Source organism: Tigriopus californicus, chromosome 8, assembly GCF_007210705.1.
Source record: "Tigriopus californicus strain San Diego chromosome 8, Tcal_SD_v2.1, whole genome shotgun sequence".
Classification (NCBI taxonomy): Eukaryota; Metazoa; Arthropoda; class Copepoda; order Harpacticoida; family Harpacticidae; genus Tigriopus; species Tigriopus californicus.
The window spans coordinates 3,441,704-3,457,838 of NC_081447.1; the positions used below are offsets into that span (position 1 = coordinate 3,441,704).

The 16,135-nt window shown below is 39.3% G+C and overlaps 3 protein-coding genes across 3 annotated transcripts in view; 1 reads left to right on the forward strand and 2 right to left on the reverse strand.

Moving 5' to 3' along the window:
• Positions 1–1,432, reverse strand: part of LOC131884952 (basic proline-rich protein-like) — a 7,667-nt gene extending 6,235 nt beyond the window's left edge. Inside the window, exon 1 of the mRNA XM_059232851.1 lies at positions 1,391–1,432. The gene's annotated coding sequence lies outside the window, so the exon portion shown is untranslated. The remainder of the gene's footprint in view (positions 1–1,390) is intronic.
• The window catches only part of LOC131884958 (transcription factor sem-2-like), a 95,215-nt gene that overhangs the window by 48,159 nt on the left and 30,921 nt on the right, over positions 1–16,135 (forward strand). The window lies entirely within an intron of this gene.
• Positions 6,992–14,156, reverse strand: LOC131884954 (FMRFamide receptor-like). Its single transcript, XM_059232856.1, has 3 exons — positions 13,353–14,156; positions 9,579–10,045; positions 6,992–8,098 (listed from the first exon to the last, which is right to left on the reverse strand). The coding sequence occupies exons 1-3, from the start codon at positions 13,693–13,695 to the stop codon at positions 7,145–7,147; spliced, it is 1,764 nt and encodes a 587-aa protein (XP_059088839.1). The 5' UTR covers positions 13,696–14,156; the 3' UTR covers positions 6,992–7,144.

Sequence of the window (16,135 nt, forward strand, 5' to 3'; positions counted from 1 at the left end):
AGTACTGGGTACGTTGTTTACAGTTTTGCTCCATATAATGTCGTCACCTGTTTACTTTCACTAGAGAATAAAGTAGACTAAAGTAAGGGAATGGCTTTGTCAACAATCTCGGTGCCAAGAATATGATTGGTTGCCGTCAAAATTAACTAGATGACCGTAGCACATGCTTCCAATTTTGAAGTCTTGATTACCAATGTGTTTTGCACGTCATGCACATTCCTTTGACATTAATGAAATCCAAAATCAGCTTTTATCGGATATTCATTGCATACGTGTTGGGCACAAACATTCACACAAACATTCTTATTGAATGCATGTTCGTTTTATAGCTGAAAATCGGCTCCCTCCCTCTTTTCGAGCCCAGGGTGAGTAAACGATATTCTCCACCGATTAGTTGGCGGTGCTACTTTTTTAAATCTTAACCTGACCTAATCAAACCTAATAAAACCTTACCTAACCTAAACCAACCTAACCTAACACGATATTAATAACCCTTAAAGTCTCTATCTACACCTTTTAACATCTTGCCACAAATTAAAAAATGAGCACCGCCAACTAATTGGTGGAGAATAACGTTTATCACCAGGGTGTCATGATTTTGCTCATCAGTTGGCACCACTATTTAGGAAAAGAAACGGGTTCAATCGTACTTGATAAGTACAAATTTTGGTCATCCCAACATTTGGAGATGAAGCGTGAAATAATGGTGGAAAGAAGCCTGAACTATGCAACCTTAAGATTATCAGACAATCTCTAAACAGTGCGGCTTTTCAAAATGGGAGGGAACAAAAGCAAATTAAAACGTGAAATGAGCTCTGTGAATTTTTTTTGAAAATAACAAGACTTGGAAGGGGATAGTTGAAATCCAATAGAGGGTTTTTCTTAAACATGGCAAGGAAAGGTTTGCAAATATTGGAACCTTGAAGAGAACCAATGAAATTCGAGGTAACGACAAAACGGTCTTATCACAGACAAGCTGATTTTTGTTGACGTTGCCATTCTCTCACTATTGTCTCTAGCTTTCACCTCTACTTCTCAGGTGGAACAGATTTTTAAAAAATCCGTCAGTTTTTGATCAATTTTCGACAAAAAGTAAACGTCGTCACTTAACACTTAGCAAAACACCTTCCAATCATTATACTCTTTAACAAACACTTTTCTAGTCAAATATGATTATATGAGTACTTTGTCAGGCATATTTTCTGAAACAATGCTTTCAGGTTCACACTCATTGTTTAACAAGTGTGGTGATATGTAGGTTCCGTTTGTTTGGACTCTTTCTTTCCGTACCTCTACTGTGGTAATTTGCACTACATATTAAAGAATGACTAGACCTAATGGATATAAAGAGTGGATTGTTCTAGTTGAAATGAAATGGAGGTAGACTTACACGTGTTTGTGGTAGGGAACTTCCGTAACGACTGTCGGAACCGGTATATATTTTTCGGCTTACACTACAATGAGGTTTGGTGACTGTTAAATATGGAGTTCAGGGTTCCTTTCTCTTGTTCTCAGATAACTTCACAGACATGAAGGTTGCGACATCTACCTTCATTCTTGTTTTCCATGTCTCCTCATTATTCCTATCTTGCTTGTCATGGTCGGTAGACCCATTCCCAAATCATCCGAATTATATTGAAGTTTCTACTCGGTGTTACAATTATTCCGACAAGTAACAGTTTTGCTTTCGATAACCATGGAAGCTTTATTCAAGGGACTGTCTGAAGTTGCAAGGAACTGTCTTGAGCTGATTTTGGATGGGAAAATTCCATCCACCGTTAACAAGCCTTTTTGTGGAAACCTTGATAGCCGGTGTTAGTCACACCAAGACACTACATTACTGTGTGGAAGAATTTCTCCAAATGTTGACAAAAGCGACAGTGCATGTGACACTCGTGATTTAGTATATCCTTTTCAATTTGTCAAGGAGAGCATAATAGATAATGCTCTAAATATTTGTGATGTCCATAAACAACAAAGATGTAAAAAGGCAGGGAAAGATTGTGAATTGGCTCCCCCAGAGTGGTGTCTAAAAATTAGGGAGTTTGTCCTTCTCAAGTCCCATGAGAAGGGATGCTCCAAACAGGGTTGTAGCTATTTCCACCCGTTTATGTGCATGAGATCATTGAGTCATATTGTATGGCTTCCGATGTAGCTTTATAAAGTTAAATGAAATGTATTAGTTTTCGTCTTCCATTGCTGGGAATTCCATTCCCAGTAGTTGAAAGGATGTCTGCGAAAAAGATATTGTTTTTAAACGTTCTTTTGCTTTTTTTATTACAAACGTCTTGCAATGCAAATGAGAGAAGCTCATTTTCTAACGCAAATAAAACAGAACACTCGTCAAATCATGGAACCAAACCACCCCCAACAAATCCATGTGAGTGAACATGCAAGCCAACGCATGAATGAGTTCGCATGACCAGAGATGAAAACAAATGAAAATGGTCAAAAAGTGCTTTTGTTGTGACCCAGGGATCACCCTCCTTGTAGCAGTTAGTAAACCCTATGAAAACCCCAAAACAATAAAAAGAAGAAAAAAATTCTAAGATCCCTGCGACCAATGGTACCAAATGTTTTGATCATGAACCCGCCTAAATGAATTCTGTAAAAAAAACCGATTACCACAATTTACCACTATAATTTCAATAGTTTCTATTGGTTGAAAAGATTTCTGATCTCTGTCCCAAAAAAATGTATTGCATCCACTTTTAAAGTTGATTGCTGACCAATCAAAACCAAATACAATCAACCATGCTTAAATGGAGATATTGATAACATTCCTCAAGAATGATAATCTAAGGTGCATTGCAAACCAATTATGAATGGTCTTCATTGGAGAGCAGATTTTTAAAATGACGTTTTGAACCAAAAAAAAATATTTTTTTATCATCAAAATAACGATAAAAAGTTAAGAAAAATAGGAGGGAAGTGAAAAGGTTTTCCAATTGTTGGATATGAGAAGTTGCCTCTGATAATTATTGTTCCAAAAAGTAAGGCTTCATGGTTACACGAAAACATTTGTTGTTGCTCATCAAAGCATTGAACTGTTGCTTGCTCTGCAAACTTGCGTATAAATGGGCATACCTTCATTTCTTAATCCCCTTCAAAACTTAAAACTATTGGACAATTTGAAAAATTCGTCCTGGATGGTTTCAACCTGTTTTATTTTTTTATTATTATCAATCATAGCTACCCGGAAGACTGAAATATCAAATGCTTATCTTTTGAACATTTTGACATGATATTTGCCTTGCACTTTTGGATATGCTGGATATTGCACTGGCAATCTAATTTATTGTTATTTTGCATCTTCCTTGCAGTAACAATGTCTAAAATTTCATGATACAAAAAGTTCATGGAAGAGACAATTCGCCTGTCGAGTGGATAATTTTACTCCCCGACAACAAACTTCACTTTGAGAGGCTTTATAAAGTTGACGGAATGTAGAAAAATCTTGCTTATGATTTCATTTTTTGGTAATATTTCAACTTTTGAAAGTAATAAGCTCAATTAAATTTCTATGAAGTCATATGAAAGTGGGTTTCCAGGTCAAAATTGCAGAAAAAAGTGGCGCTTGAACAAATTATCATTCAATAGTTTTTTGAGCAAAAACATCAAACCATTTTTTTAAAAATTCTGACCCGCCCTATAGTCATTACGCAACTGAACAATGAGATTACAAGTCAATAGAGATGGGCGCTTTGACAAGCAAATATATTGTCATCAATAAAACAATTTGCAATCAATGACTTCTTTTTTGTTTTTATTTTTCACGGTCTTTTCTTACCGATACACAGAATGTAATCCCGGACATTGTATTTGCCTTTTTGCTACCTCTTAACATTTATCTGATTAATGATCAGCCAAAGGTCAACCTTTTGAGTTTTCACACGGGGCTAACCCTTGAGTGTAGGGTTTATATAGGATGATAGTTAAAAAATTAGCCAAGTCTGACTTGAAGGATGCTACCGGATCAAAAACGCCTACCTACGTACGTATTCCTCACGAATAGTAGAAGGAAGCACATTGCTCTCAAAACGCACATTAAGCCTCTACGGTCACTAGAATTGACCCAAATCCTGGGTAGGGACAAAGCTCATGGATGCTTTTGCAGACGTACAGTATCAGACACCTTTCGTACTTACTCTGAACACTGTAAAATCCCAACTTTTTAAGTCTCTCCCAATACGAGAGCTCTCTCATTCCGTCTTCGAATTGCACTCTTATTTAGTCATAAGACATATGTATGAGCTATAAAATAAAATTTAGTGTGTCCCCATCCTATGGAGAAGTGTGCATGACTTTCATAGTCCTGGAATGCATTGAAATTGTCATTTCGAGATGGGACGATGCTATTTTCTTGGGAAAATCAAGTCAGTCCTCTTTGGAGCCAGACTGTGACGTAGGGTTACCCCCAGGTACTTCCTAATCTTGAAAGAATAATCTTTGTCTCTTTTTTGGCCATAGGGCTAGATTCTTGTAAAAATCTTGACATTTGATTCAAACCCAGAGACAGTATCGCGATGCTAACTCTGTACAAGTCGATTGTCCAGCCACATCTTGAATATGCCTCTCCCATTTGGACCCCAATTAGTTCAGCAGGTTTGCAAAAGCTCGAGCAGGTCCAAAAATGTTTTACTAGAAACATTGAAGATATGAGAGAGCTCTCGTATTGGGAGAGGTTAGAAAGGTTGGCATTGTACAGTATTCAGAATAAGTACGAAAAGGTCTTTGATACTGTACGTTTTCAAATGCATTCATGGGCTTTATCCCAACCCGGGTTTAAGGGTTAATTCTAGTGACCGTAGAGGTTTAATGTGCGTTTTGAGAGCATCTTCAAGCCTTCGAGAGTCCAGGCTTGTTAGGTTAGAACAATGAAGTCCAACCCTCTTCTTTCTCGGGCTCCTTCATTGTTCAATTTGCTGCCTTCAAATATTGGTAGGGAGTATGTAGGCGTTGATCCAATAGCAGGATTCAAATCAGACCAGGAAAAGCTTTTAACTAAAATTCCTGATGAACTTTATATTCATGGGTTAGCCAGATCAGCCAGCTCGTTGATCGATCAAAAAATATATGAAAATAAAAGTTAAGTAAAATGAATAAGGATTTCGTCTTTAACTGCTGTGATTGCAATCCTAGTAGCGGTAAGGAAGTCTGCAAAAAAAGAAACAGATCATTCATGGTGTATACTTGTGTTCTTCAAAGGAATGCAAAATCACCAAATTGATCAACTCAAGAGCAAGTTCAAGCACTTCATGACTAAACACGCCATTGAAATCTTGCACTGATTTGATGAAATCTCTAAGTCACCCACCAAAAAGGTGATATTAACTTTATGGAGGCAATCCACTTTCGTACATATACGCGTACCTTTTCTCAACACGATGAATGCGATAAGATGATAATTTGCGAGTCTCCTTGACTCATATTCAAACACAACCGCAACCAACAATGCGTTTTAACTGATTTCCCAAAGAATCAATATCGATTTTTCACTATCGCAAAAAATGAAAGATTAATTCCATTTCTTGCATAATTCCAAATCAACTTAAAACCTTGTACAACCATATCTAAAATCCTCAAAAAAGCAGATTTTTAAAAAAAATATTTTAAAAGCATCCAAGGTACATTTAGTTGAGTCACTGGTCACTGAAAGTTTCACAAATATCAATGAAGCCTTAAAGAAGCTATTTTCAATCAGTTTCAACAAAGTCTTCAAGAAACGACCAAATCTATAACATTGTTTGTTGTATGTATTGACTTCAGAATTCAAGTGAATGCATAACTAAGTGTACAAATGATGATTGTAGAACACATTTTCAAAGATTACACTTATAGTGTGTTTTAAGTGACATTATATCCCATTTTTAGCTATTGTGAGAATATAAAAAGAAAAGGAAAAATACTCTTTTGTATTTATGATATTGAAAATCGATATTAATTCTTTGGGAAATTGAATTAACATATAACCGGGGCATTTTGGGGCTAAAAACGTTGAAATTTGGACCACTAAATCCGATGTAACTAAGTAGCGGTGAAATAGATGATATCATAATTTATATTCAAGAGCTAACTAGATGTGCTCCCAACTTACTTTGGGTAGGTTTTTGAAAATTTTAGTTTTCATAATGTTTTTAAGTATGTAAGTTTTTCATGTGGACTAGAATTCCATAAAACAATAAAATTAAAGTTGTTCCCTATGACTTTTTGAGGTAGAAAAATGCCAATTTGTGCTTGGAATTTCCATCAAAACTTTAAAGGGTATTCCTACCACTGTGTAGAGAGAAAGCGATCCGTCTGTGGCCTATTTGGAATAGTTGACGTGAGACTGTAAGTTTCATAGAAAGTAGCGGCACAAAGAGCCTCTCTAACAATACGGATCCATTCATTTCAAAGTCGACCTCCCCGAGCAATTGACAGCAACGACTCATCAGTCAAGAGGAACGTACAGGATTTCCTGCATCAGTAAACAAATAGTTCCGTTTACACAAGAATGCAAGAGAGTACAGACCTCATGCCAAATGTACCTTTCGAGTTCCTATCATTACAATGAGTCGACAGGGAGCGATTCGCTATCCATTGTACGTCAACCAAACCACGACCTCATCTGAGATGACTTCATGAATGCAAAAAAGTAAAACATGGATGCATAAGTTCTATCCTGATTGCCAATTAAAGACTCGGAAAAATATGGCAATAAGATTCAAAACCTACTGAGGCCAAGCTTTGCCACCATCTAGATATCATACAATGTGACGTCATTCAAAAATGAGAGAGTCGAATGCAAACTTTGCATCAACTCCGAAGACTACAAGAATTCATATTAGAGGAGTTTAATTTTCCGCGTTTGTAGAAATGCATTAGTTAGGTAGAGAGAGGTTTCCGTACGTCGCAGGATTTCATTTCTCCAGCCAGAATTGTAATATGAAAAGCCGAGATGACAACTTGGTTCAAAATTGCCAACCGATTGAAGAAAATAACGGTGCGGTATGGTGATATGTATTATTATTAAAAATATATATGTTTCCAAGCGTGTTGGTATTTCCATTTAATGACGAGAAGTTGAAAACTCTGTGTGCAGTTGGTCGTAGAAGAAACAAACCACCCGTTGCAATGGGTACTTTCAAGTGTCTCTTAAAATTTAATGAACCAACACTGTCACAAAGGTGTGCTTTTTTCTCGTTTGTGGAGTAGGAATTTGGGCAGAGGTCTCCAAAGTACCTCGAAGTCTTCGTGCCTTCTTGTTAGTCACCAACGGCACCGCTTCTTCTTCGGCCGCCAACGAGGCTTCATCGCAATCGAATGACCTTGGAAGGTCGTAGCTGCCGATAGCATGGATAAGGTAGCTATTGAGACTGGATGAACCTGAGTTGTGGGGAGTACATTCTGAATTTCCAGAAGACGTCCCTAGGGTGACCCTGGATAAATTATGTTGATTTAGTAAAGTGGAATTGTCATCCCCGCCGAAGTCTTGACGACCAATGCCGTTCACTAGATCGTAGACGACACTTTTTCGAGCGTTCATATTCACCATCACGCCCGAAATCGAGTCTTCTTTATTGACAATCTGATCGCCCAACCATTTTTGATGCATCTGCGAATGGAATCGGTCAAACTTTTGGAACAATTGCTGCCGGAAGTCTTGACTCATGGCGCAGTAAATAAGCACACCACAAGTGGCGTTTAGAGTCAGAAGGAATTGAGAGCACGTGTTCATAACTAGTGCCCAAAGAGGAACTGAGTTGCAGCCTTGCTTGGCTGCGTTCTGATAAGCTCGCATGGACACAGTTTCCTCCACATTTAAGATCACTCGAAGAAGATTGCACATGATGAAAATAAAAACTATCACGAAGAGAATTCGAGCCTTTTTGGCCTCTTCTTCTTTGGCTAGACAAGCCTTGATGTTCAATTGCGGACGGTTCTTAAGCCTTTGCCTCCGCTTGATCACCGAATAAGTGTGCCAGTTCCACCAAGTGATCAAAAACAAGGGCACCAGGATGGTCACAACCAAAGTGGCCACATTCTTGTACCACATTATATAGTGAGAATTCAGACGGAATTCGGTCACGTGGAGCTCGTGTTGGGTCATGTTTATCTAGAAAGAGTAAAAAGAGAGGTTTTAAAAATAACAAAGTGGAAGACAGGGACACAAAAAAAGCCACGCGATGATTAGAATCAGTGAACTCGTCCTGTTTTGCTTTTGGACTTGCAACTACCCCTTGCATAAAATCATTTTGCTTTCAGGAGAAATAAAAAAAAAACACGAACTCGGAAAAACTGAAAAGGTGGGAAGAGCTGAAGCCTTTGCTTCATTCATTCATTCTGAGGGGAAAGCGAATTCAATGCCGATTGCTGTTCTGTTCAAAGCCTAGTATTGAATTATGTTGTAACTGTTGCTCAAAAATGGAGTCACTTTTCCCATCGTCACTCCCTAGCTGTTCATTAGCTATGAATACATTCAACTTGGAACTCATAAAGCATCATTATTTTCTTGCAATTGTACATGAAAATTGATCTTCAATTACGCTCAGAGCCTCCTCCTCTTCTTTTCCTTCCTTGGAAGAAACATCTTTGGCCGTTCGCATGATGAGTTTCTTCATAACTAGCATAAGTTGGAACGTAATGACTACTACACAGGAAGCTGACCTGGGATTGTCCAGACTTAACCAGCCAGTTATGATCATGTTGCATGTAACAAAATAAATGTTATGAAACAACATTTCTCTTTCTATCAACCACAGGAGCCTCAGCTTTGCCTTGGCTGCAGAGGCCCTTGACAACTCCGAACAAAGAAGCAATTGCCCTTATCACTTAACGCAACTGGACTTCTTGACAGCAACACCATCGCAAACAAATTCGAAGTTGGACATACGTACGCGTACACACATACAGACACGGACGGGGCCTATTCCTCCACTCACAAAGGAATGGAACAAGGCTAGTTAGAGAGGATAGTCTTGAACCCACGCTGAGCATTGCTCAAACATGTCTTGCTCAATGGTCAAAAACTTGATCAATCTAAATACTGTATATTTCAAGGGAAATTGTTTCCATTTCAGTGAGGTAGGCAAAGCACTATTAGTTAATATCGATGTTCCATGACATACCTAATCACTTATAAATGATGGCAATCTTTCTTTTCCAATGACAATTATCAGTGCTGAACTCATTTACTTTTCTCTCGATCCTGCCATCTTCCCAATGGGCAATGGTAACCTACTTATGGATAATAAACGAGGACTTGAGAGCATTCGAGACATTTGTTGCCGCAAGGACGTATGTTGCTGTTGTGGTTGACAACAAAAAGCTCTCCATGTGTCTAATTTGTTGGAATAGTTTAGGTACACATTATACCGCAGACTGATACCTGCATTCATACAAAGAAAAAATTAGCTCTTGGAGGAATGATGTCATTCACTTGGACCACATGGCCTCCAACTACTCCAAAGACAGGCTCAAGTCCAGGAAAGAAGGTTGTCGGTCAAAAGGGATTTACTGTCTGGTTTTGTTACACGGGGGTCAGATCGCACACTGAGTGGATGAGAGGGGAAAGAGTGTTTTGATCAAATCCTCACCATTTGTTGTGTTCCATCTGCTGCGCTGAAGGTCAGCTCCCGTTGGACATCCACTAACTTGGACTCGAAGTATAGCGGACTCACAAAAACCAATGCCAGGATAAATACCGGGATCAAGTAAGAGTAAGCTGTTTTCCACGGCGATATTCCCGCTGTGGCATTCCGATACTCTAAAGGATGTCGAATGGCCTTGTAGCGCTCTCGCGCCATCACCGCCGTTAAAAACGTGGAACTGTGGAGGAGCAGGGGCTTTAGAGGGTAGAGGAAGTGTGGGAAAAGGTAATCGAGAAAGTAGGATTGGTTCCACATTCTCAGCACTAGTATCATATTGGTCAGGATGTAAAATGTGTGAATGATGAGGAGACACGATAGAATACTGTTGAATACGCTGCTGAGGCGACGACGCGAGGAGGCCAAAACTGCGATGGCCGTTGTGTTGCAGATGATCCCAATAATGGCCACAATACCTGTAATACCAGAGGTTAAAGGTGTTCAGACGTGCTCAATATCAAATTTTCAGTTGGACAAGGCTGGTGTCAATCATTGATGAGGTGGAAATGGACCTCTGAGGGCTTATTGCGTCTTTCCTTCTGATTCGATTGTAAGACTGCAAAACCATGAATGTTTTAGAGTGGAAGGAACAGATGGCAAAATAAATGAAACTTCAAGGACTTGGGAAGGAAATGAATCTAAAACATTAAATGACACGAAGGAAATTACGATCTTCTCGATTTTCTGGCATTTTTCTTTCCGCAAGGATTTCTGAAACAAGGGCTTTTCTGTGGGCCATCAACCATGCTTTCAAAAGAGAAAGATGCTAAGTAATCCATGGCGGCACTCATTACTGGGCTTTTATGAATGTGACAGGTATGAATAAGTTGTCCCCTCGAGGTTGAGCACATTTATTTCGTGCGATAGTTAGAAGATCAGAGACGAATGCATGGGTATTCACTATCATACGGCCACTTTAAGAATAACAGGTCTTTTTTGAAACCACAAATTTATGCCAACTAAACTAGTTCGGATCTCGATTGTCTTGAAGGCGATGCATCTCCATTTCTAAAGCAATGCATTTCTTTTCAAGATGTTCCCTTTGGTGTCCTCGATCATCAATTCCCACGTTTCACATGAGGCTCCACTTACTAATTCATTGGCATTGTACTATGTCTAATACTATTAATATTGTACAACAACTTCACCTTGAACAACTATTTCATAGAAATACTCCTATTACAAAGGAGCTGTTTCTATCCCATTAAAGTTTTCGGGGCTTCACCACTTTCCAAAGCATCTGGATTGTCTGGTCTTTGATATTTACATCCAATCACCTGAATTTTTCAAGGAAACCCTGAAAGGTCTCAAAGCCACAACGATGCAGCCTTGAACGAGAACAAGTGCGGAATGTTTTCCAAACAATTACTTTTGGTTCAACAACTCACTCACGAAGCACATCTGGTCGCTTTTGAACCTACGAAACAAGTCAATTCTGGTCTGTCTACCTTCTATTCAGCACATACATTGATTAAGGTCAAGACTTGAAGCTCGTGTCCAACAAATAAAACCTTTTTGGTGACTCAAGACTTGACACATTCCTCTTCAAACTCCAACTCTTGAAATCCAAAGGCATCGCTATTTGAACGCTTTGAACCCACGTGGGCCCTACGAAAAAAGAGACTCAAGTAGAATGATTCGAGGTGTTTCTTCTACTCCTCCTCAATTGGAATTTAATCAAAAGTACAAGAAAACAGAGAATATGCAATCTTTCATTACAAAACTGTTACTTATATTCCTTGCAACGGTCTGGAAATGTCTGTGAAGCCCAAAACAAAATCAGAGAAGGCTTTTTCCCGAGTGTTCTTTCTTATTTCGGCCATTTCCTTTTCCAAGCAAACCATGAACATCATATCATGATTTTGACCATGCTTGAAGCCAATTGCATTTCTTGGTCTGTATTGCTTTTCGCCAATTTTATCGGCTCACAGTTTGAATGGATTGGCGATTTAAAACCAGTTTTGATCTTTACCAAACAGCCTCAGAACGACTGCGTATTTATTAATTTTCATTTCACAATTCGCAAGAACGGCATATTGCTAAATAGATAAAAATTGAAGGCGGGTTTTGTGTTGCATCTACCTGGAAACCTGCGTAGTAGATTTCCTTCTCAAGTAAGGGAGTTGTCCTCTTTTAAAAGGTATGCCTGAGGATATTAGATTATTTGATGCGTATGTTTGCTTGAGGGTTCAAGTTCGAGTATAATTGATGAGAGTGCTGTATTTTTTAGTACGAAGCGGACTCCTAATTTTGGCTAATTCAAACGAGCACTTTTTCAACTTCTCTCCTTCATGTACTCTAATTTTTTCTAATGATATATAAAATGCCGAAGAGAAAGTGTAAATGGAGCTCTCTAGCACGTATCTTGTCAAAGAGTTTAATTGATCGGAATCTAGATAGAATAATAACCAGCTGGAGCCTCCGGCAACACTGTTTGTACTCTTAGCTCTTTGGATGGACCTTTCAGACTTATCTCAACTCAAGAGCTTTCTCCATCATAGCAACGCCCCAGGAGGTCAAGACCAGACTTGAGGGTCGTCCGTGCCAATCCATTGATGTGCAATTGTCTCACATTCTAAACGTCATCAAAAACACGGGACAAACACTGGAATTGGAGGTGGCTTGTGTTCAAACACTCTTGTTTTTCAACATGTGTAAGCTTCCAAAGGTCTGTTTGTTGCCAACCAAACCTTGAATGGAGTTGGGGAGAATATGCAAATGAAGTCTCGGATTTAAAACCAACATGCATCAAGGCTTTGGGTTAATAACATGTCATTAAAAAAGGTAACCCTGTCAAGGCCAATCTAAAATGAGCTACGAAACGACTGAAATATTGCTTGAGTGAACCAAAGTTATAACCTTAGCATAATGCCTTGAGGCTGGTCCAAGTACACATTGCTCAACGAAGCATGCAGTACCACTCTTGTCGCCCCTTGGACATCATGGACCGCTATCCCCTGGAGAGATTCATGAAAAAAAACCGCCCTGCTCTTGACAAATGTGGACTGCTAAGTAGGGTTCAGGCTTTCAGGCATATTCTAGTCAAAGAGGATGAAAGGAAGGGGGGAGAATCTTTAAATGTGGATGGACGACTCAGTATTTATCATGGGGAACGTTAAGTTGGGGCAAACATTGTTCTAATTCCCTTGAGAGTGACCGCCATTCGTTTCAGATATTTCGTTACCATTCCAAATTGGGAAACTGAATTCTTGCTTAAATCGAATTGTATAACCATTATACTGTCTACAAAGGGGAAAATTGCTTAGCTTTATTTGAATGTCATGTCTAAGGATTTTGCCTTTGAGCGTTTTGACCTTGTTCTTGAGACTTTGGTGGGTTGCAGATAAATGGATTTGGGAAGAAATCTCCTCAAAGTCAGGGCGCATTGTTGAAACAAACAAAGTTCAAAGGGATCCGTCCGCCCTTTCCATTTGTCTGTAATTTTGTTGAAGCTAAACCCTTCTCAAATTGAGTTCCAAGAGCTTGTGCCCAAGAGAATGGATGGATAGCGGGATGGAGGGAAACAGGCTTTCCCGTAAAGTTAACTGGTCTGACAGGGTGACTAATTTGTTCTGCTAACCTTTTCCTTATTTGACGTGTTGAGAGCTTCCAACTCAATCACATAAGCTAGTTAGAATGGCGAAACTTGCGAGTTCCATCCGGAATAGAATGGGCGGATCTAAACTTCAATCAATGGATATATTGTTGTCCCAAAAAACTTACTTTGAAGGATGGCTTCCACCCAAAAGGCAATTTTATCAGCCAGCAGAACCTCACTTTTCGTGGCACCATTGGAGTTTTCACAATGAAAAGCCAAATCAATCGACGGATCATCACCATTGGGATGAAGCGAGACATTTTGCACAAAATGCTTCGAGATGAGCTGTTTGAGGATGGCGCTACCATTGGGCATCTCACTGACCACATGAAAGAACAGAGTCATGTTTTCAGAATCTACTTCACTCGAATTCTGAGCTTGAGCGTGGAAAGAGTAGAGCTTCTTCAGAATCCAATCCGACCAGTCTGATTGAGCCCAAGTTCCTTCTTCAAACGGCAGTGGCGACATGTTTAAGAATCAGTGAAAATGATTTGAAACAAACCAAAAACAAGTTAGGCTCGGAAATATTTCCAATCCCGCACCTCGCCAAGGTATGGCTTTGGCACGCGTTTTCAGTGGTTGAGGCTCCCTCAAGTACTGATTTCGCGCTTCTTTTACCAATTCCCATCTCCCTTGCTTTTAGCGGGAAATCACCTGCTGAAAGACCGCGAGAAAAATGGAAGTCCGCGCAAAGGGCGTAAAAAGCAGTTCCAAAGCGCCGATGCACCCATACCGGGGAAAAGGGCTCTTTTTAACGAACTACGGAAAGTCGAGTCGATTGAAGAAACACTCTTACTTTTTAGGGAGTAAGTGGGTATACTGACAAGAATGAGTGGCATGCTGCGTAAAACCTGACACAGGGTCGTTCTGCTGTGCTTTGACCCTCTTGTTAACGTTGCAATTAGAGGCATGATACTGTCTAGATTTAAAGCTTGAGGGGCCTTGCTATAACTTTATCAAACAGGAATCCCCTCTCCAGGTTAAGTTAAAACCAGTTGCAAAGGTATAATTCTGATTTAATTTGTACCAATCCCCATTTCAGATCGCATGCCAAAGTCTAGTTTATGGCAAAAAAAATCGGCTTTAACTTCGAGTCGCATTGATGTACCATAACTGGCGTGATGTCATCTTTCATTGTTCAGGAGGGATGGACAGTGGCCAGTGAAACCCCACGAACTATTTTTTTTCGAATGTGAATGGATAATATGGATGAAATATTTTGTCAATCTTCTTAAAACATTCATACCTAAATGAACACCTTATGCAAACGCTCGAAATGACATGACAAAATGTGATGCCAAATATACTCCAAAAGTTATCAGACAACCTCCTTTTCCGAATAATTAAAAGACGTTGAGAAGGTAGACAGCTTCATCTGGTGTCTTTAGGGAAGGTCAATTTCACTTGGAAAATTGATTTAAAACCAAAGGGGACAAGTATCCGGGACAGTTTATGTATATATAAAAATTTGCATCAACTTTCCAACTGAGTCTGTCCTATCCAGATTGCGTTATTGTCTAGTGTGTGGTCCACTCGAGGGTCAAAAGATGAAATAAGGTATAGGAAAACAGGAAAACAAGAGAATAAATGGATACTGATGATAAAAACAATACGGCAATTGAAACCCTAGAACCCGAACTTGCTCCTATGTCCACAAAACATGTTGAACGAACCCTTTACAGCACAACCTTTACGATGATGGCCTTCTTCACTTTCACAAGCACCTTCTTTTACATCCGGGCTCATCGCTTTATGGTATAACGCACCCGAGTTTATGCCAACGCTTTTCCCGCTCTTTCCATAGTTTTATCTAGAGCTATAGGAGTAGAAACGCCACTCTCAGCTAGCTAGTGAAGTTTTATTGTGAGCACATTTTGGTGTTAAGCAATCAGGTTGGACCATTAATTCGTTTATCTCAGGTTCTTCCACTTCAAAAGATCAAACAAGTATTTAGTTTATTGCCTCCTTCAATTCTCAGTATTAGATTAGTCCATAGTAAATATCTTGAAAGAATCAACATTATGAGACTTTTTCTATTCCAGCGAGGCGCCCTGGTGTGTGTAATGGGGATTGACAGTAAAAACATTTAGTTATGTGATTCTCAAAATAAATTACCGAATCAGGGAGCCAAAGAGCTGATGGCTTGCTTAACTTCTTTGATTGACACTGAGTAATGCAAGTGAAGTGGATCGGCCACGCACTCTGCTATCAAACAACCAAAATGTTTGCAAAACAATGCCTCAAGTGGCTTGGCTGGAGTGCCTCTTCTCCCCTAAAGAACTCTAGTCCACAGTCCAATCTCATCGGACTCATGGTGTAGGTTTGCTGATACCTAAATAATTTTGGAATGTCATTTCTTATTCAGAGCTTTAGTCGTTTTCATTCTCTTTTTTCTCTTGGGGTCCGAAATTAGCTGAAAGAGAGAATCAACTAATAAGACTAGGCCTACATCTTTAAAATAAACAGATGATTTCAAGACATGAGCCTGCGAAGTAAATCTTTGACGGTCTTTTTCTGTCAAATTTTGATTTAACCATGCAAACAAAAAAATCAGGTTTTCAACATTCTTTATGCCGTTAAAGTCGACAACCCTCACCTAACTGTCCGGCCTTTTTTCAAATTCTTGATTTTTGACCATCGATGCACTATGTCTTTGCGGGCAGATTCCCTAAAGAGGCCAAGATCAACATGAAAGACATGGTTAACCGTACCTCATGAAAGACTAAGTTCTGTCTGGCTCTCTTTGATATATGTTGTTCAGGACATCAACTTTGCGATTTTCTCTTCTATGTCTTCAATTGTCTCGGGACCTTCAGAAAAGATTTTTGGGCGAGTAAAAATACTGCAGCTTGAGCTTGAGAGGAAACAAGTGCCCCATGTGCCTGGCGTATTGAGTGGATGTCTCCAC